This window comes from Oryzias latipes, chromosome 24 (assembly GCF_053564925.1).
Source record: "Oryzias latipes strain Hd-rR chromosome 24, Olatipes_Hd-rR_3.1".
Classification (NCBI taxonomy): Eukaryota; Metazoa; Chordata; class Actinopteri; order Beloniformes; family Adrianichthyidae; genus Oryzias; species Oryzias latipes.
In genome coordinates, this window is record NC_136260.1 from 23466346 (window position 1) to 23488574 (window position 22229).

The following is a 22229-nucleotide window of genomic DNA, read 5'->3' on the forward strand; positions in this document are numbered from 1 at the left end:
AGCATTGCAATAAATTTTTACAGCATAGTCACTTTCAGCAGCAGCACAGTCACTTTTCACAGCATTGCAATAACTTTTTAACAGCATCGCAGTCACTTTTAGCAGCAGTGCAGTCACTTTCAGCAGCAGCGCAGTCACTTTCAGCAGCAGCGCAGTCACTTTCAGCAGCAGCGCAGTCACTTTTCACAGCTTTGCAATAACTTTTTACAGCATCGCAGTCACTTTCAGCAGCAGCGCAGTCACTTTCAGCAGCAGCGCAGTCACTTTTCAGAGCATTGCAATAACTTTTTACAGCATAGTCACTTTCAGCAGCAGCACAGTCACTTTTCACACCATTGCAATAAGTTTTTATGGCATAGTCACTTTCAGCAGCAGCACAGTCAATTTTCACAGCATTGCAATAAATTTTTACAGCATAGTCACTTTCAGCAGCAGCACAGTCACTTTTCACAGCATCGCAGTCACTTTCAACAGCAGCCCAGTCATTTTCAGCAGCAGCGCAGTCATTTTCAGCAGCAGCACAGTCACTTTCAGCAGCAGCACAGTCACTTTTCACAGCATCGCAGTCACTTTCAACAGCAGCCCAGTCATTTTCAGCAGCATCGCAGTCACTTTCAGCAGCAGCGCAGTCACTTTCAGCAGCAGCGCAGTCACTTTCAGCAGCAGCGCAGTCGCTTTCAGCAGCAGCGCAGTCACTTTTCACACCATTGCAATAAGTTTTTACGGCATAGTCACTTTCAGCAGCAGCACAGACAATTTTCACAGCATTGCAATAACTTTTTAACAGCATCGCAGTCACTTTCAGCAGCAGCGCAGTCACTTTCAGCAGCACAGTCAATTTTCACAGCATTGCAATAACTTTTTACAGCACAGTCACTTTCAACAGCAGCCCAGTCATTTTGAGCAGCAGTGCAGTCACTTTTCATCAGCACTTGTATTTTTTACCACTATGGCAGATACTTTCAGCAGCAAGCAGTAACTTAGCTACGTTTCCAATTGTCCTCCAATGACTTTCGGTTCATAAGTCCTTTTTACGAGTATGTTTTGAATCCTCATTGGTTTTTGTTTGACTGAGCTGTTTAATTGTCAAACATTGTAAATACAAACAGTTTTTCTCCACAAATGAATCAAAACAATTTCAGGGACTTCTGCAAATCAGTGTAAACATGAACAATTTCTTTTAAGTGAAACTTTGGAGCCGTTTCCAAAAGGAAAATCTTTTCCACTTCCAGGAACTCTGTGTTGCTGCTCCTTTACTCATTATTTTATTCTGAACCAGCAGTTAAACTGCCCACTTTTCTTCTCACTAAGTCCCCATGAACTCATGGAGGTGTCACTCACCACGTTTCAGGCTGTTTTTTCAGCCCTCCTCCACCCCGTTTTCCACTTGGAACAATCCTTTGGCGCGGTCCCACCCTTTAACCACCATCAGGGTCCAGGTTCTGCGATCCCTCGCATTACAGACGTAGTCCGTCCAGAACCTAACCGCCAAAGATTCTGGATTTATGTGTTTCTGAAGATCTTTATCACAAATAATTGCTCTGGTTCTTAGGATCTCTCCTCGTTAATATGGGTCAGCTCAAAATTCAAAAGTAATAATTTTAGCTTTATTTTATTAAATTCAGTGCTATGCAACTTTTTTTCCCAGAAGCTTTTGCAGAAACTGAACCAGGCTCCCGTTTGACTGAACTCTGGTGGATCAGCAGGTGGATCTGCTTGTTTCTGATGAGTCTGTGGAAAGTCCAGGTGTGGCTCATCCACCACTGACACCCTCTGCTTCTGCTCACCTGAGCCTCCTCACCTGCAGCACAGATGGAAACCGAAGCACACTGAAGAAACGTGGTGCGCATTTTCAGACTCCAGGCAACGTTTTCGCTTTCCCGTCGTTTGTTTCAGACAAAATAAAGATAATTAGGCAGCAGTGGAAAAAAATCCAACTTCAACATCTTTTAGAATCATGTTCCTTCAATTTTCGGACCTCGTTTGACTATATATGTGTGTGTGTGGTGGTGGTGGTGGTGGGGGGGGGGGGGGGGGCGTCTGGTTACATTGTGTCTACTCGACTTTTACTAAATTCTTTATCATGAAGAATGTAGAAAAACTTTTCCCTTTTAAGTAGATAAAAAATATGACATTTCACACTGGCACTTTTTTTCTTGTAAAAAAAACTCACCTGAAGTCCAATCTGACAACAAAAGCTGAAAAAAATAACATTGTCTAAATAAACGAGTGTCAATAAGTATGTTGACTTCCAGAGAGAAGATGGGTTCTGAACAGGGAAGGTGAGCTCCAACACATTTTCAGCCCTCAAAGGTCAGGAGGACAGGAAACCGACACAAGAACTTCCCAGACTTTCCTCTAAAAGGCTTTTGTAAGATTTCAGCAGAAGAAGGATTCATTTTTCTGTTGTGCATAAAAAAAGAGGTTGAAGGAGACAACAAACACACTCAGTTTGGTTCATAAAAGGACTCCTTGATGCCAAAAGGTCATTTGAAACTGGCAAAGTCATGAGACTGGAAACACAAAAACACATCATTGTCACTCATGAACGATTACCCACAATCCACCGAGGGACACACCAAGGTCATTTAAATGACAGATGTGCTTAAACAGAGGAGGGAAGTTCTGGTCAGTCGGTGACCCTTTGACCCTTTTCATGAGAAGTTCCTCAGGTGAGAATCAGCAGGCGACGTTTGGCGTGGCAGGTATGAGGCTCATCTCGGGAACGAACACCCAACCAGCCGACTGTAGAGTCTGCAGCACAAACTGGAATTTCAGGAAGCAGAGAATCACAGGTTTGGGACTGATCTGTGACTCACTGACGCTAAAAGTCCCGCTCTGATCTGATCTCTTTTCAAAGCGCTCCCGGTGTTTTTTTAACAACAATGATGCCGTTGTCAGCCAAAATCTAAAAAATCTGTGTCGTTTTCCAGGACTTACTTACTGCAGAGCGGCAGCAGTTCATCAGAAATGTGGACTGCTGGCGCTGAGTAAGCCCGCATCACTTCCCATCATCCCTTTGTTTACATCCTCTCCCACTAGCTAACAGCCCCTCACACCCCCCAACCTAACATTAGCGTTGGTGCAAAAATGGCAGCAATATTGTACCCATCATCCGTACAGATTGGATCCAGATTCCAGCTCAGACGATCATGGATCTGGACAGATGATCAGAAAGGGGCGGAGCATGGAGCTCGTTGTCCCGCCCAGCGTAGTTTCTACGTCACATTTCATTTGAATAAAGAAAAATACCACAAGAGCATGTAAAAAACACCAACCTTCCTCACCTCAATGCTGTGATGACATGAGGAATGACACAATCTTTCTGTGCAAATGTGGCCTTTAGAAATGCAGGTGAGCTAAGGGATTAAAAACTCCTTTCCCTTTGCCCTGTGAAACGGCAGATGTTTTAGTTTTTCTCTTTGAACTTTGTTCCCTTTGAAACTTTAAGGCCAGCGTCTCGTCTTGACCGTCACACATCAACGGCCGGCGGTTGCTGGGTTTCCGCTCCAGCATCGGGTCATAAAGACGTCTGCTCTGCTGTCATGTCTGCAGCCGGGACGAGGCTCTGCCCACTGATCTCACATTTGCATTGAAGACTGGAGAAGCAGAGCTTAAGCTAAGCTGCAGTTTGATGTTTAAAGGTCCCCAGGTGCTTTCCAGTTTGGGACTTTGGACGCCTGCTTTGAGTCCCTTAAACGCCTCCGTCCACCTTAACGCCGCCCCCGTCCACCTTAAGGCCGCCTCCTGTCAGCAGGTCAAGCCCACAGCAGACCCCTCCGATCTGTCGGCGACATTGTAAAGAGCATCACTTTTAGGGACGTTAGGATTGATAATGTCTCTGGATTTCGATTTCCTTTCTTGGACAGCTTCAGCCTGAGACAAGCAGAGGGAAAGTTGAGTCAGCGGAATGATGGGAAATGAGCCAGTGTGAACACTGCTGCAGCAGCACGTCAGCAGGAGGAGTTTACTGCTGAGGTGTCGGAGCCCCGCCTCCATCCCCGGATCAATACTTCATCACCGACCACGGACTTCTCCTGTTTCTCTCAACTAGACTCCAACAGTTTTAGTGTTTTTGCTTTACCTTTCAAATCACATTTTTGATGTTTTAATGACGCGGATGGAAAAATCCCATCTGTCATTTGATGCTCATGCGTTCATTCATTTCTCTGTAAATGTTTTATTGCAGAATTCATGTTTGAGATCCCAAACGTAACACATCTCACCTGCAGCTTCCACAGTCGGAGTTCCTAAAAACATAAAGATTTCAGTAAAACTGAACAAACGTATGAGGTTTGCTTTTCAAATGTTTCTGCTTAATTGGAAATAAAACTTCAGAAAGCAAACTCTCCGTATTAAAAGTTGAGTGGTGGGAGATCTCAGAGCCAAAAAAAGAGGAAAGAGGCTTTTTAGAAATGAAACTGAGTCTGAGCCAAAACCGATTCCGTCTGACAGCATAAACGCCGCCTGTCCAAAGATCTCCTCCTGCAGCGTCGTCCTCTTCTTGCACCTGCTTCCTATGCAGAATTCCTCATTTTCTTGTCATTCTGTCGATCAAACTTCCTCCTCGTTTTCCTTTGCAGGTTTTTTTCTCCTCAATTGGCCGATTATCTGCAGAGAGAAGGTGTACAGGCTGTGCTGGAACGTCCAGGTAAGTCTGTGGGTCAGAGGGTCCGAGTCCATTTCAAGTTATCTAGTTTTAGACCATGGCCCGGGTGAATACTCGATTCTGATTGGCTGCTGTTGGCGGTGTGCTTTAACCCTTGTGCTATCTTAGATGACCCCCCCCCTTCCATTGAGGTGTTCTCCCTACCATGACAAAGGTGGATAAAGGTGGAAAGATTTCATGTAATCCATGGACACCAGTGAAGATCACAAATCATTGAAGAAAAAAGGTTCAGAGCACTGTCTAGTGGGTCTAGATGACCCAACTCCCAACGTTAACGTGCCTAGGATAGCACAAGGGTTACAAAGTGATAACGCACAGTGTTAACCGCACGGCTAAAAACGTAGATCCGGTCAGCTAGCTTAAATGTTCTGTATCACTGCGCTGGCTTCTTTAAGCAAACTTTAGCTTCATCATCTGGACAGAAGGAAGCGGTAAGAGAAGAACTTTCTCTCTGAACTGAAGCTTTATATATAAACACATCGTGATCATCAGCATAGATATATCGCTTTCCTTTGCCGCTGCACTCAAGGTCCGCGCCGGCTGAGCCGGCAAAGGGGCCGCACCAGGGGTGCAGGGGTGCGTAACTGAAAAAATAACATGAATAAAGTACTAAAAACAGATTGAATATTTATTTCTTTTGTAAGGGACCATGGTATAAGCGGGTTAATGGCCTTTGAAGTGTACATTATCAGAATTAACGCACTTCGCAGAAGCAACCGTCTGACGCTTCAGGCTTCCGCGTCGTGCAAACATTGGTCGGCCATTAACCCTTACTGATACATCCATTTGACCTTTACTCCACATTTTCTGTCTTCTCACAGCTTTAGACTCTAAGTAAACGGTTGTCAGAAGTCAGAGGTCAATCAAACATTTCAGCATGTCTGGGATTTTTTACTCACCTGCAGAAATCGTCTTTTTCAAGCTGCATTCATCACAGAAACTGAAGATGTGCTCCCAAAACCTGTCTGTCTGCGTTTTGCTGCTCAGGGAGACGCCGTAACGTTAATTGAAGTTTGTGGAGTGTGAGAGGCGACGATCAATACCGTTCAATATCAGAGCTGGACGGCTTTTTTCTCCTGACACACTTCAAGAAGCTCCAAGCGTTTGTGGAAGAGGCCACGTTTGGGGAACGGGAGATGAAGGACGTCCTGCCAAAGGGGGAAGGAAAACGTTTGATGCCATCAATCAATCACAGCTGCTGACTGACGACGTCTGGCTCCAACATGGCGGCGCTCATATCGCATCTGGTTGAAGCCAGGAGGAAGCCGTTTTCTGAGGGAGACGTCACACTCACTCCAGGTTTTATAGACGGTCTGGACCGAACCAGAACAGGACCGTGACCCAAACATTGAGGTTTGAACAAGTTGTGGGGAAATTGAATAAATGGAATTTCTGTTTTTTACTTTAACTAAATGTTTGCATTCAGGGCACAGGAGAGAAATGATCATCAAAAAGTCGTTAACGTGTTTTTTTTTTTTTTAATGACCGCTCTGAATGAGCAGAAAGTGGCAGATTTCTGACAGCTCCGCCCACATGTGCAGGCTCCATTCCAGCTGACGGTTGGGAATAATCCTTTGGGGCGTTTGCTCCGCTCTGCAGCCTCCAGACAGACAGACTTGGACTGATGTTATTAGAATGAGCCGCCTGTAGGTGGGAGGGAGGGGGGCGGCGCCGTGACAACCGCAGACAGCAGTGAGCTGATTCATGAAAACGTCCTGATCATCTGGAGACGCCTTTAAGTCTTTCAAAATAAAAGCATCAATAACCATCACAGGCTTTTTAAAAACATTTTATTCAAGTTTGCATTCAATCATCATCATCATCACAGCATGACATCAGATTTCTGACTCACAAGTGGAGAATGGAAGAACAAACAAATGTTTCTATTGTTGTTTTCATTTTTGATTAGAATGAAACCCTTCGGTTCATCAATAAAATCTCAAAAATTGTTGTGATTTTATTTTCACGGAACATCAGAATTAAACTCTGATCGATGCTGAGTGGAATATTTTAGAAAGAAAAAAAGTTTTTGTCCCCACAACCAGCTGGAACCAGGAAATCTGTCCGAATGTGGGAAGAAGATTTATCAATTGCCTCTTTTGGAAAAATCAGTTTTTTTGTTGTTTTTTGTCGTGGATGAAAAGTTTGCAGCAAAATCGACAGATCAAATGTGTAGCAAATGTTTTTTTTTCCTTAACTGTAGGAAAGTAGAGGCCTAGGAAATCCAGTTGTCAACCTCCAGAGCCTCATTCCTGCTCACAGAGTTACAGTCCACCAGTGAAAGGAAAAAGTTCTATCAAGTATTACGAAGCCGTCTCATTTTCCTAAAAATCCGGATTGTTGCTGGAGGTTAAGAACGCGTGACGGTGACCTCCAGCTTTGTGATGAGCATGTTTGAAGAGAACAATTCAAGTTTTTTTTTTTCTGGACACAAACCAACCAAAAGCCGAGCAAACCCAGTTTCTCACATTCCCACAGCCACGGGTGACGAAGCGGATGCTTTCATCCCGATCTGGCTCCTCCCTGTGACTCCAGGCCGCATCATGCTGCGCCGGCGTCCGCGTGGTTTCGCCTAAAAGAACGGGGAGCAGAAATGAGGGGCTCCCTTCCTCCGGGACGCTCCAAGGTCCATAACCTTCAGGCATTGGTTAGGAAATGCGGATGCTACATGTCCAGTCTGTCATAGTCCTCTGGTTTCATTTCCTGAATGTCAAGACCCGATTTCCCGCCACGGCGCCCGCTCAGGTGGCGCCATCCTGGCGCTCTAAGGACTCTCCACCTCCATGTTATCAACCAAAGTTTCCTTCTTGGAGAACTGCAGATTTCTAACGGACCGCCACACTCCAACAAAGCTGTCGCTGACCGGCTGACTCGCCGTGGCGTTCTCCTGATGGATGTGCTCCCGTTGCATCTCCAGAACCTCCTTCTCTGTCATGACCACGGCTTTCAGACCTCCTTCTGGGTCTCCTGGTCCGCCGTTTCTTGTTTGTAATTCTCCGTTGGGAACATGTGGAGCCGCGGCCTCGTTCGCCACACTGCCCTCTGAACCCACTGCAGTTTGTGGTTCTGGTTCAGGACCGGGGCTCAGCCCGTCTCCATCCAGTGGAGGCTTCTCCTTATAAGGCTCACCGGGAGGCGGGGCATCTCCCCCCGCCTTCTCCAGGTCCTCGTACAAGCTCTTCTTCTTGGTCTCAAAGTATTTGACCACGCAGTAGGTGATGGAGCCCACGGTGTTCACCACCACCCCGCCGATGAAGAGCCGGGTCGGAGCCACGTCCTTGAACGCCAGCATGCCAACCGTGATTGTAGCGATGCTTTTGACCACGCCCACAAAGCTGGTGGTGACGGCGGAGTTGATGTAGGTGCAGTGCAGCGTGGTGAAGTTCATGGCGCAGCCGATGAAAATGCAGAGGATGAAGATGACCAGGATTGGAGGATCCTTCCAGCCTTCGTACGACCACATGTTGAAGGCGTCCATGGAGATGACGGAGCACACCAGCAGCACCTGCGGCAGACGGCAGGACGCTCACGGGACTGTTCACTGACAAAAACAAAGGACGGGGATCGTACCGGAGACGCCATGATGGTGATGGCGTACTGCGCAGTCAGGGCTCCGTACTCGCTGTCCAGGCTGGTTTTCTGGATCAGAACCAGATACGCAGCATGAATGATGACCGCCAGAACACCCGTGACGTAACCAAACGGATCCCCCGTCAGGTCCCCGGCACCTGCAGAAACATCAGGAGAAGAACTTTTACTGGAGTCAACAGAAAATGACATTTTTTTCTTTTGACAAATTCAAGTGATGTAGCAGGTAAGTCACCTTTAGAAGTCTTTTTTACAATGTTTTAAATTGCCTTGATTGCAACTCTTGATGCAACCAAGAAAGACTACAGAGAAACAATCCGGTTAATCCGTCAGAGGAATGCCTGGAGGAAATCCGTCAGCTTTCTGGTGTCCTTCAGCATAAAGTCAAGGAGGAAACTGATTCTGCTCATTTATCTAAACAGTCAAAGTCTCAATGTAACCAGACGTTTCTCTAACATCTACCAACCATCCACAACCAGCTTTACAGAAAGCATCAGTTATCTTGTTTGATCGGGTTTACACTTTGGAAAACCACCAAGCAAAACGCCATAACTCTGTTCAGCACAACAGCTTTCAGGTGGGAGGTTAATGATCGGGGCTCATTCCACATCGATCAAACTGGTTATCCTCCTGGTTCAGAGAATTTATGAAAGCTTAACGAGGATTTCATGCAGCCGTGCAAAAGAACAAAGAAAGACTCGGAAGTTGTCATCAAAAGGTTTTAGGAACTCTGCAGAAATCGGCATAGAGACCTGAGCTGTGTGAGTGTGTGTGTGTGTGTGTGTTTGTCACCTGCTAGCACGGCTCCCCCGGTGGTGATGGCCACAGCCGTCACCACCCCCAGAGACGGCAAGCCGTTCCTCAGCACGCACGCGCCAATGCTGAGCGTGACGAGCGGCAGGCAGCGCTTGAACACCACGTACATGGGTAGGCTGAGCCCCCGCAGGGACCACAGGGTGAGGGTGGACTGCAGCGTGGAGAGGATGCACACCGAGGCGAACTCCTGCACGGGGGGAGAAGAGGACGGTTCAGCTGGGATCCTTCTTTCTGTTAGCTTCTCCTTCTAGTAAACCTGACATGTTGGAACTAAAGATCATTGTCTGAAGGAGCTCATTTGAACTTTTGGTTCCTCTGAAATCGCCTAGTTCTGACGTAGAACCCATGATGTCATCAAATCCTTGACTGTGATAGGCTGAAAAGAGAGCTGTTTGTTTCCACATTCACGCGGTGAAATGGATAAATGTGTCTGTTGTGTTGTTTAGAGGAACTTTTTTGCCGATCCTATAAACCTGAAAACATGAAATATAGAATTATTCTCATTTTCCAAATATGTTTAGGGAACTTTTTATTTTTTTATTTCATTGTGCTGCTTCTTGGAGGACTTTCAACAAACTACAGTTAATATTTAGCTGTGCTGGTCACACAGCTGCTCCTGTTCCTGACCAGGAGTCTCCGGTGTAAGTTCAGGGTTTAATGAAGGGATAATCTGAGGATAACTGAGTTCATTTTTGTTACACGATCAAATTCTACACATATTTCTATTTCCTGCCTTGTTTTCTTCATCTCTACATTTTGCTTTTTCTTGACTTGAGAGGAAAGCATCAATGGTTTAATAATTAAGTAAGAGAGGCAGAAATAATATTTTTTCTAGCTTTTCCTCCTTTCATCGTCACAAAAAACAGGTTTGAGTATCGTGTTCTTTTTTTGTAATTGTTTTGTAAGAATGTAATAAAATAAAATGACAATCAAAGGAAAATATAATGAAGAGGTAAAAAAAGATGTTTTTTGTTCTTTTAGAAATAACCCTCATTATGATCCTGCCGCAAACACCTCCTAATGATATCAGGAATTCCTCTCTTCAGTCTTTGATGAAAACATTAAAAAAAAGTGGGGAGGAAACCAAAATACCAGCTTTGCTTTGGTTCTGGATCAATTTAGACACACAACTTATTTAAATATATAAAACTAAACATGAATTTTCCTTTTTTACTCAGAGTAAACTTTGCCAAATGCATTTTTTTCAAGAAGCCGTTTTAAGAAAACAAACTTCCTGGTTGAATGAACTTTAAAATGAAAACCAGAATGGCCAGAAAACAAATAAATTCATATCAAATTAGGTCTTGAATGAGTTCTTACTTTTGTTTTATTATTAGAATATCTGTCAGCAGCTCTGACCATCATCTGTCAGCCAATCAAAGGATCAGACTCTTTAATTTGGTTTATTTGAAGGTGAAAATGCATTTAAAAAACGGAGGTAAGAAAGAAAATTCTTTTCTGCAAACAAATTGTTTAAATATTTTTCATTTTAGTTAAATAAAACGTTGATGGGGACTAAAAACCTCAAAAAACGCGTGGGTAAAGGCACTCCGGTTTGGTGAATCGTTTTTCAAAGAAAAAAACAGATTAAAGGATAAAAGTTTGATTCTGATCTGCGTCGCCGCAGAACCACAGCTGCGTTTGGCTGAAGTACAGAGAAGATGGTGCATTTCTGCTCTTCCTGAGCTCTTCCTGAGCTCTTCCTGAGCTCTTCCTGCGCTCTTCCCGGGGACCCAGCGCGCAGGTTCCCGCCTTACCTTGGAGAGCTGCATGCTGAAGGGGGGGATCTGCACCCTCCCCAGCCTCCTCAGGGTCTCCAGGGTGACGGCGGCGGTGAAGCTGGTCAGGAACTGGATGAGGGTGAGGAAGGTGAAGTGGTAGTTGCTGATGAGGAACTTCAGCAGGATGTTCAAAGAACCGGAGAAGACGCCGTGCGCCACGGCCACCGAGACCCCCAACAAGTGACTCTTCAGGACATCCATGACGGCACTGGCCTGGGCTCCTGGAGGACCGGAGAAGCAAAAGTTCTGGAAGTAACGGTCCGGAGGAGGAGGGGGGGTGCTTCTTTACGCGCCGGTACCGACAGGAAAAGTGTGGGAAAAGGCGGGAAGCGCAGCTGGAAGAAAAGGTCACAGCATCACCGGGGAACGGAAGAGTTCTTCCTCCTCAGATGTTTTTTTCCTCCCGGTAAGGACGGAGATGAGGACCGGAGGAGGAGTGACCGCAGCATCAGCAGCACAGGGGAGGGAGTCCGTCCTTCTCTCTGGAATGACATTTTGCCGCAGCGCCTTTTGCATGAGCATTAGGGGGCGGGACGAGCAGAGTGGGCGTGGCTCTGTCCCCTGGAGGCGGGGCTTTGCCTTTTATATCACCAGATTTCAAACTAGATTTAATAATAATAATAATGGATTGGATTTATCTGCTTTTCCAGACACTCAAAGCGCTAACACTGTGTCCATTATTCACTCCTACTTGGTGATGGTGACTACTGATGTAGCCACAGCTGCCCTGGGGCAGACTGACAGAGGCCTGGCTGCCAGTTTGCCCCTCTGACCATCACCGGGACATTCATGCACATTCACACACCAGTGGAGCCACACTGGAGGCAGGGAGGGTGAGGTGCCCCCCAGCCAACGACAGTTGGCTTGGATGTCCTGCTCACCCGCCTGAGCCACTGCCGCCCGAGATTTAAAACTACATTTCCCATTTGTATTCAAATCCCCATTAATGCAGGATGACCATGTGGGGAACAAACCAAAAAACAGTATCGATTTTTAAAATTCTGCTTTTACGTGAAGCAGAAATCAGAAATTTACTCAAAGGAATTAAAAAGGAAACAAATACAAACTTTTTAGCTGAGCTTTTCTCATCCTGACGGGTTCACAGAGAAAAAGGAAGGCGTCTTAATTCCACTTTCTCTAACATTTCAAAGACAGAAAAATTTTACCTTCAGCTTCTGGAACTTTGTTTTTGTGTTTTTTACAAACTTGACCAACCGGCTTCCTCTCCCAGTCCTGTTTGTCCCAAACCTGAACATAAATTTCAACCTACCAGCCCAGTTTCATATAATCTGGGATTTACAAAAACAAAATATGAAGTTAATAAATAAAAGAGTAATTTCAGGACCTAAACCTGAAATAAAATATTAAACTCGTCCGATCCGCAGGATCATAATTAATCCAAACAGAAGTGTTTGGATTAGTGTTTGTGGAAAAGTCAATGGAACAACCCGAACATGGTTCAAATCCCTCATCCTCTCATCAGGTCCTAAAACATCAAATGTTGTTAATCTGGGTCTGAAAAAACTCCTCTCACCACAAAAATAACCTGCTTTTTCAAACTGTAAATATTCCAAGTTATCCAAAACATCTTTTCATTTTTTAATCTGACTTTTCATGTACAAAAATAGTCAATTATTATATCAGAAACTATTAAGGCTTGAGGAAAATGGATTTACTAACTTGTAGTTAATACATAAAGCAACTTTTACTATTGCTTTATGAAGTAAATTTGAATAATAAAACATTAGTTAACTGCCAACTAATGCAATAAATATTACAGTTATGAATGCATAAAAGTGGCTGTTCATACTTTGTTAACAGATGCCTTATTAGGCATTACCTAACATTAACTAAGGGAGCCTGTTTTTTTTTTTACCAAACTCAGTTCAGTTAGAAGAACACATAATCAGAGGTTGGTGGTTCAAATCCCGATTTTGTGTTTGAAAGCTGCTCTCCATTTCTGATATGTCAGCTGATCTTTGACAGAAGAAGATTTGACACGTGTGTGCAGTGTGAGCTGAGATTCAAACATGTTTAAATGTGGATCATGTTCTTTCAATATCTGAGCACCGTGAAATGCATCAGAACCAAAGCAGGGGGTTACATCTGCAGAAAAACATCCAAACACAAAGACTTTTGTTCAATTCTCAAAATGTGGGATCTCCAAGACAAAAAAGAAGATTTACTGTGAATAAGTTACATTTTTCATGTGTTGCTTTACACGGAAAAAAAGAAAATCTGCAGTCATTTTCCTTTACGCATCCGTTTCCTCTCTCTGGTGGATTTTCTTCCTCGTCAGTCAAAGACAGAGACATCATGCCTCCTAACGGGCGTGAAAATGACTTGGAGAAGATTTTAATTGAAATATTTAATCAGAAAATCAGATTCTAAACCACGAGGGGGGAGGGGGAGGGGGGTGACGACCCTTATGAACCAGCGCGCAAAAGCTTCCAGTTAGAAGAGCAGAAAGAGTTTAGGAAGTCTTTGTCCTGAAAGCTGAAGGTAATAAAGGTTAGAAAGTGTAATCCTTCATTCAGTCTCTGGTTCAGGCTTTTCAGAAATGTCAACCAAACTGACACTTTTGTATTTCTGCTGAGAAACAGATTAGAAAGGCATGAAAATACTGCAGTTGACAGTCCAGCTTGACTTTTGTTTTCTGACTCTTCTGCTGAGTCTGTCTCTGTGTTCCTCTGAAAACGGTTTGGAGTTCAAACCGAGCCGCTGCAGATGTGAGGAGTTTTCAGGTTCCAGCATAGATTTCTGGGCTGATGGAGATGAATTCCTCCTAAAAGCCATTTCCTTCTGGTGTTGAGCTGCAGCCAAAAGCTTGTGAGAGACTTTACTGAGCAAAAAAGGTCCACTAAAGACGTCAGGAATATTTGTTGGGTGTCGAAGCGACCCAAAGCTTTTCTGCACGGTGGGCGTTTCCACCTCAGCGTCTGGCAGAGGCTTTTAGCCACAGCAGCGGATGGGATTCTTACGATGTGGGGTTTAGTGTCTGGCTCAAGGACACGACGACAGTCAAGGGGGGTTGAACCTCCAGCCGCCACACCACAGCCTCAAAAACCCTGAAGGATTGCTGTCAGCAAGCACACCGAAATGCCAGGATGTAGAACTAAAGGTTCTTCGGCTTCTGGTTATGGAAACAAACGGATCCAAAAATACAATCAAAAACACAAAACTTTATTGTTCAATCTCTCAAAACATTACATTCCAGTCTGTTACAGATTATCATTTCAATTAAAAGACTCTAAATATCAAAGGTTAGTTTGAGGTGTCTCCAATGTTGATATACAGAGGAGGAAAAATCCTTTTGGGATTCAGCTCCCAGTCAAAGGGAATCTCTGTGGCGTTCCACCTTGATCCTCTTTTGTGTTGGTTCTCCCCTCCGTTCCTCATGGGAGGTGATGCTCAGAACCTCCTGACGCTCTGCACTAAAGCTCAGCAGCAGCAGCTCAGTCATCGGCCTGCGCTCCCTGAGCTGCAGAGCTTCCAGCCGAGAGGCAGGCGGGAGCATAGATCTTCACCGTCTCGTCCCAGGAACAGTCCACCACCTGCACGCAGGGCGACACGGATCTTAGAAACAGGAAAAACCCTCTGCAAGCCCACAAACAGAAGGTGTGGAGATGAAACGCTCTGCCTTCAGAATCCAAGTCCTTCCAATGATTCCAGTTCTCATGTCTGCAAACGGTTTGATCCTTGCAAAGATTTCAAACCTTGTTTTTAGATTTTTGACCAGGTTTGAAGTTGCTTTAACTCATGTTGGTCTCCTAAGAGAAATAAGTTTTAAAGAGTCTAAATCCTTTTGCTCCATTCTCAGAAAACAGAAACATTTGAGCTAAAAACCTCAAATTTCACTGTAATTTTTGGTTAAAGATTTTATTTTAAGAGTTAGACCGGCAGACATTGTCCTTAATTTGGAAACAAAAATGGAAATTTATGTTCTGAGAATAAGTTTTTAGATTTCTTAAGGACTTATTATGATGGACCAACGTACAAAGATTCTCATGTTGTTCAGATTTTGTTTTAAACTGAGTCACTTCCTCCTATTATAGTTGCTTTCTTTGCTCCTGTAATCAAAGTGAATTACAATTAAACTCATAAAAAATAAAAAAAATACAAATGATTTGCTTAGAAACAGCAGAAAATACTTTTTTTTGGGCTGAAGAAGATTTAAATTGAAGTAATTCTATCTACCAGCTTTTAAAGCGAATTTTTCCCTTTTCCAGTGTTTGTGTGAAACTTCTTGTTTCTACATTTTGATTTCTTATATTTAAATAACGTGCTGCACGAATGGAAACATTTACTTTGTTCTAGTGAATTTCTCTTTTTATCAGTGATTCTGGAACATCTGGAGAAAAGATCCTCATCTTTGATTGATCCTAAGAATATTAAAAACAATAAAAAGTTGATCCAAATGACGGAGATGTGATCCACTCTGAGATCCTGATTAGAATAAAACGATTTCATTTTTTCATTCTTTTCCTGCAGAAAAGACAGCAAAAGCAATAAATCTGCAGCTTTTATTTCAGCTCTGATTTCATTAATTCCTGTTTTCCTATCATCTGCCCTCCTGCTTTGATCATTTTTCTATAATTCTGAACAGAAGCGCAGCCTTTAATCATAATCCTCCTCATGACAGACGATTTGCTTCAGCGTCCAAACGGTTCCTGCCCGTCACCATGGAGACGATCCGTCGTTTCATGGAAACTTTTCAGGCTGAAGGAGCATTTAAAGTCTGCCACAAAAAAAAATCGTTTGTCACATAAAAATGATTTTATCAAACAATCTCCTCAAACGGAGTTTTTTTTCTTTTTAAAGTTGTTCTAAACACGGTTTTCCACTTTTGTCTCGTAAAATACTCCAGGGCTCCTTCCTAGGCACTCTTTCATTCTGTCACCACAAAGCGTTCCTGCCTGTATGTATATTAAAGATGATCTGTTCTATAACATCCATAGTGTGAATTCAAACTAATTTCAAGCCAAAGCCAAAACAAAATTCCTATCCAGATCCCCTGGTCGGCCAACAAAATGTGTTTGTTCTGACGTCAAAAAGTGGAAAAATGTCAGACATCCCAGTATATCAGCTTAAACTTTGACTTTTGTGATGGATTCTTCTCCTGACGTTTAACAGATAAAGAATGTTTTTGTAACAACGCTGAAGAGACGTTTAACACTCTTGGAGATCAGCTGCTGGAAAACTTTAAGAAATGTTGAGAAAAGGTGAAGAAAGTTGACCAGAAACCCAAGAAAATCTGCCGAGACGGTTTAAAGTGTTTCTACTATTTTCCTAAATAGGAGTGATCGTTACATTGATAAAGATTAAGGGGGTTAAAGTGAGCTAACTTTAGCAGTGTGGATGTAAACGTTTGACAAAAACGGGTCAAAAGCAGCTGAGAACAGCTGGGTTTCTGCTTCAGCTGCTCTGAGGCTTTCTGGAAGTCTGTTCCAGAACTGTGGAGCATAGAACGCAGCTTCTCCATGTGTGGTTACGACTCTAGGAACCGACAAAAGACCGGATCCAGATGAGCGGAGAGGTCTGGCGGGTTCATAAATCGTATTGTGGTGTTAAACCATCGAAGCTTTTAGAGCAGTGACAGAATGTTCAAATCTATCCTCTGGTAGACAGACAGACACTTCAGGAATTCTCACAAAACAGAAAAAATGTTCATTTTTCCTTCAGAATTATTTAAAAAACTAAATGTGTTCCAAAAAATTAACAAAGTACAGCTGCAAAAGTATACAGCAGAGATGTTGGTCCCAAGGAAATTCCTAGATTTAAAATGAAATGTAAACATTTATGAGATGAAACGGTACAGAAGCCTCATGAAGACGATTAAATCCATTCTATCATCCCGATAGAAAGTCCTGTTTGACCTTCAGAGAACTCCAGTCAGTCATTGGGAGCCCGCTGTTGGTCCCCTGGACGCTACCAGAGATCCTAACCTGCACCCCCACCCCGCCGTTCCACCATCTCCTCAGAGCATGAGTAAGCGCTGTGCAGTGACTCAGCCCCGCAGAAGAGAAATCCCCTCCTGTAATTAACTTTAAGAGCCACTCGTAACGCCGAGGCTGCCAACACTGCAGCACGGAAAAGGGGATGAAGAGACGGAGACGAAGCCAGAGCTGGATTCAGAAAAAAAACAATGAAAGAGGAAAGTTCAAAACAGCTAGAACGTCTGCGAAGAACGCAGAGCAGAACAAAGTAAGTCATTAAAAGGCTAATAAGCTTCATATTTTATGAGGAGGAACATCACACGGCGGTCAAGCATGTCACGTTCATGTTATCAGAGTTCAGCAGCCAACAGCAGAGTTCTGTTCCTGTCAGTTACTCAGGTCAAAGGAAGGCTTTGGAAGCAACAAAAACACCTTCATACGACTTTTATTATGTTAATGAAGAACAGAAACATGAAAATCCATGTCTGGTGTTTATCACTAAAGTGGTTTCAACTTTCCTCACCGTGAACTTTGTGCTTGAGGAACCGGAGGCAGTTCTCAGAGACTCTGCAGTCTTTTCCTGGAGATTATTGTCGACCTAATGCTATCAGATGACCGACACCCACTTAATAAATGATCAGTTTATTTTATATTTACCAATAAAACTTAAGGTTTTTGTTCTAAACATTTGAAGTCAACACTCCAAGAACTTTAGGCTGATGCCACGTTCACACCGGGCACGTGTTGCGTGTTGAAGAACGCGCTAAACGCCTATGGTTGAACACGCTTTTAGCATACGGTGTTCACACTGAACTGTCGCTACCCGATACGAGTTCTTGTACCTGCAGTTGGAAGACGTTTGGTGAGAAATGTCAAAGCGGTGCAAATCTGGTGAATCCTGCTTTAGGCTTTTCACATTATTCCGATGGATGACAGACTTGGGGTCACAGAATTCCCGCCGCGCACAAACCGCAATTATTAGTTTCTCCTTCATGATCAATTTTCAAACGTTTGGCAAGTTTCGTTAATTAAAAAGGACACTGTCCGTACGTCACTACCGGATCCAAGTCCCTGACTGATCAAAGTTCCACTGGTTTAACTTTTGATGCGTGTTCATTGGCAGCGCGTCTTGTATGTAGAGTCCGAGGACAGTCGTGTAAACTTGCATAGAGAAAACGACTGTGATACACGAGACTTGAGTAGCAGCTCAGGTTTTGTGTATCGCGACTCAAGAGCCACGAGACCTGAGTCCCGGCTCACTAGACTTGAGTCACAATATACAAGACTTGAGTTGCGGCTCACCAACGTGAGTCACAGGAAGTAGGCCGGAGCTGTTTACAGCGCCACCCCCCACTGCTAATTTGCCCCGAGTCTGCCGGACCAAGGACTGCAACCAAAACACATAAACATTAACTCTTCAATACTCTAATAAATAAAGTTTAAGATTCCTAAACAATGTATGAAAAAAAGGTTTTGATTTTTTATTTATTTCCTCACAGACAGATTAAGAGATACATGTATGTGAAACAGATGCAAACCGTTTACTAAAGATAAGTGTGGTACCTGGTTGGGAATATGCAGATTAAAATCTAATCCACAGACAAACTCAGAGTGATGCTCCACAGTGTCCAGAAGAGGAGGATTCATGCCGAAGTCCCAGAACCTGTAAGCAGAACACGCATGCTGAACTCACAAAGCAAACAAAGGACAGATTTATATCACTGTGATTTGTTTAAAGAAATTCTAATGAAATGAGTTATATTTATAATATAACATAAGATAATATAATCAATGGACATGTTCTGTTATCACTGTACAATAAAAGTTTTTTCAGCATTTTATGATTAAATAAATATCAATATTCATCACAATAATTGTTTTTGGCCTCCTATAGACAAAAATGACATGATTTCTGAATTCTCCTTTTAATTAATCCTAGAAAAACAAAAGTACATTTGTGATTTTGTCAGGTCAACAGTATCAAACGGTCTGTTCTAAATCAGGATTTAAAGTGTTCTTCTTTCCCTGTGACAAACGTAAATGATTACAGGCCGACCGCCTCTGGCTTTGCCTTAGAGTTATGCAGCACTTCAGCCTAATGAAATCATTCAGGCCAGGACCCCAGCGGTTCTCCACCAACCTGAGGTTTGCCTAAGAGGCCCATGGCAGGAGCCTCGCACCGCCCCCTTCCTGCAGGTTCTGTTGTTCTGACAACTTTTAGCACTCGTCCAAACTTCTTCTTCTCTTCCAACAAATTCAGAGTCAAAAACACCACTTTCAGGTGGCATACAGAAAGGATGGGAGCCATTTTTAAAAATGACTCCAAGAAGGAAAAGGAAACCGATAAAACGCCGTCTGCAGGTCTGGAGCTGCAGCAGCCAATCAGGCTAATTGAAAGACTATTCCGTTTTGTGTGTTTGTACAGCGTGTGGGTTTTTGTGCAGTGTGTTTGTCCAGTTTGTGTTAAAGGGAGAATGAGAAACCTGACGCAGCAAACACTGCCTTTAGATTCATCCACTTTCCAAATATAATTAAATCATTTTCAGGGGAACTGCAGTCCTCATTGGGCTCCATTAGGCTGGTATTAATATGGGAGCAAACACACACAGACACACAGGAGCAGTGACTCATGGGCATCTGGGGACACAGAGATATTATGCTGAGTGACTGTGACTGAGTGTAAATCGCTGCTGTCACTCCCATGAATCTTTATCTTTGTGTGGTTGAGTCTCAGTGAGATATGCTTTATCACTAAAACATGAAGAGATTTCCATTTTTTTCTGTTTTATTCAAATAGCCCAATACTACAACAACAGTGGTCTAAATGGGCTTCATGACGGTAATTGTATAAGAACATGAAGTCAGTCATAAAATACAACTGATAATTGCTAAACCAAAATAAACTGGACATTCCTGCCCTTAGACCCTCCTTCTTGGTAAGGAAAAACTTTTAAAAACTGGATTCCAGAAAAAAAGGAAGAAACCTCAGGGATGTCATTATGAAGGAGGGATCCTCCCCCAGGATGGACAGGCGATGTACCAGAACTCTTAGAGAGAATTAGCTTATCTAACTCTACAACTACATGTTTAAATAGTGCAGCAGGCGAGCTTCATCCAGATGGAGTCGGGGGACAGCTGGAGGCGCCAGACGAGCCAGAGGCGAGGTACACAGTCAGGTTTAGGAGCAGAGACGAGCCAGAGGTCCACAGTCAGGTTTAGGAGCAGAGATGAGCCAGAGGTCCACAGTCAGGTTTAGGAGCAGAGACGAACCAGAGGTCCACAGTCAGGTTTAGGAGCAGAGACGAACCAGAGGTCCACAGTCAGGTTTAGGAGCAGAGACGAGCCAGAGGTCCACAGTCAGGTTTAGGAGCAGAGACGAGCCAGAGGTCCACAGTCAGGTTTAGGAGCAGAGACGAGCCAGAGGTCCACAGTCAGGTTTAAGAGCAGAGACGAGCCAGAGGTCCACAGTCAGGTTTAGGAGCAGAGACGAGCCAGAGGTCCACAGTCAGGTTTAGGAGCAGAGACGAACCAGAGGTACACAGTCAGGTTTAGGAGCAGAGACGAGCCAGAGGTCCACAGTCAGGTTTAGGAGCAGAGATGAGCCAGAGGTCCACAGTCAGGTTTAGGAGCAGAGACGAACCAGAGGTCCACAGTCAGGTTTAGGAGCAGAGACGAGCCAGAGGTCCACAGTCAGGTTTAGGAGCAGAGACGAGCCAGAGGTCCACAGTCAGGTTTAAGAGCAGAGACGAGCCAGAGGTCCACAGTCAGGTTTAGGAGCAGAGACGAGCCAGAGGTCCACAGTCAGGTTTAGGAGCAGAGACGAACCAGAGGTCCACAGTCAGGTTTAGGAGCAGAGACGAGCCAGAGGTCCACAGTCAGGTTTAGGAGCAGAGACGAACCAGAGGTCCACAGTCAGGTTTAGGAGCAGAGACGAGCCAGAGGTCCACAGTCAGGTTTAGGAGCAGAGACGAGCCAGAGGTCCACAGTCAGGTTTAGGAGCAGAGACGAACCAGAGGTCCACAGTCAAGTTTAGGAGCAGAGACGAGCCTGAGGTCCACAGTCAGGTTTAGGAGCAGAGACGAACCAGAGGTCCACAGTCAGGTTTAGGAGCAGAGACGAACCAGAGGTCCACAGTCAAGTTTAGGAGCAGAGACGAGCCTGAGGTCCACAGTCAAGTTTAGGAGCAGAGACGAGCCAGAGGTCCACAGTCAGGTTTAGGAGCAGAGACGAGCCAGAGGTCCACAGTCAGGTTTAGGAGCAGAGACGAGCCAGAGGTCCACAGTCAGGTTTAGGAGCAGAGATGAGCCAGAGGTCCACAGTCAGGTTTAGGAGCAGAGACGAACCAGAGGTCCACAGTCAGGTTTAGGAGCAGAGACGAGCCAGAGGTCCACAGTCAGGTTTAGGAGCAGAGACGAGCCAGAGGTCCACAGTCAGGTTTAAGAGCAGAGACGAGCCAGAGGTCCACAGTCAGGTTTAGGAGCAGAGACGAGCCAGAGGTCCACAGTCAGGTTTAGGAGCAGAGACGAACCAGAGGTCCACAGTCAGGTTTAGGAGCAGAGACGAGCCAGAGGTCCACAGTCAGGTTTAGGAGCAGAGACGAACCAGAGGTCCACAGTCAGGTTTAGGAGCAGAGACGAGCCAGAGGTCCACAGTCAGGTTTAGGAGCAGAGACGAGCCAGAGGTCCACAGTCAGGTTTAGGAGCAGAGACGAACCAGAGGTCCACAGTCAAGTTTAGGAGCAGAGACGAGCCTGAGGTCCACAGTCAGGTTTAGGAGCAGAGACGAACCAGAGGTCCACAGTCAGGTTTAGGAGCAGAGACGAACCAGAGGTCCACAGTCAAGTTTAGGAGCAGAGACGAGCCTGAGGTCCACAGTCAAGTTTAGGAGCAGAGACGAGCCAGAGGTCCACAGTCAGGTTTAGGAGCAGAGACGAGCCAGAGGTCCACAGTCAGGTTTAGGAGCAGAGACGAGCCAGAGGTCCACAGTCAGGTTTAGGAGCAGAGACGAGCCAGAGGTCCACAGTCAGGTTTAGGAGCAGAGACGAGCCAGAGGTCCACAGTCAGGTTTAGGAGCAGAGACGAGCCAGAGGTCCACAGTCAGGTTTAGGAGCAGAGACGAACCAGAGGTCCACAGTCAGGTTTAGGAGCAGAGACGAGCCAGAGGTCCACAGTCAGGTTTAGGAGCAGAGACGAGCCAGAGGTCCACAGTCAGGTTTAGGAGCAGAGACGAGCCAGAGGTCCACAGTCAGGTTTAGGAGCAGAGACGAACCAGAGGTCCACAGTCAGGTTTAGGAGCAGAGACGAGCCAGAGGTCCACAGTCAGGTTTAGGAGCAGAGACGAACCAGAGGTCCACAGTCAGGTTTAGGAGCAGAGACGAACCAGAGGTCCACAGTCAGGTTTAGGAGCAGAGACGAGCCAGAGGTCCACAGTCAGGTTTAG

General features: G+C 44.8%; 2 protein-coding genes and 1 long non-coding RNA gene across 5 annotated transcripts in view; all 3 read right to left on the reverse strand.

The window, feature by feature from the left end:
* LOC144990148 (uncharacterized) overlaps positions 1–1901 on the reverse strand; it is a 47161-nt gene extending 45260 nt beyond the window's left edge. For 2 of the 3 annotated variants that reach the window (XR_013654115.1, XR_013654113.1), the window contains exon 1: positions 1342–1894. This is a non-coding gene — a long non-coding RNA (uncharacterized LOC144990148). Of the gene's footprint in view, positions 1–1341 lie in introns of all 3 variants that reach the window. The other variant, XR_013654116.1, reaches the window with a different exon arrangement.
* A 4541-nt stretch (positions 1902–6442) lies between these two features.
* slc35d3 (solute carrier family 35 member D3) lies at positions 6443–11343 on the reverse strand. The gene is made up of 4 exons (XM_004083373.5): positions 10831–11343; positions 9050–9260; positions 8240–8397; positions 6443–8174 (listed from the first exon to the last, which is right to left on the reverse strand). Exons 1-4 carry the CDS (start codon positions 11053–11055, stop codon positions 7434–7436), a joined length of 1335 nt encoding a protein of 444 aa, XP_004083421.1. The 5' UTR covers positions 11056–11343; the 3' UTR covers positions 6443–7433.
* Positions 11344–14016: 2673 nt separating this feature from the next.
* Positions 14017–22229, reverse strand: part of pex7 (peroxisomal biogenesis factor 7) — a 29516-nt gene continuing 21303 nt past the window's right edge. The window contains exons 9-10 of the mRNA XM_004083318.5: positions 18354–18453; positions 14017–14408 (exon numbers count right to left, since the gene is read on the reverse strand). Of these exons, the coding sequence (XP_004083366.1) occupies positions 14310–14408; positions 18354–18453 (199 nt within the window). The 3' untranslated portion in view covers positions 14017–14309. The remainder of the gene's footprint in view (positions 14409–18353; positions 18454–22229) is intronic.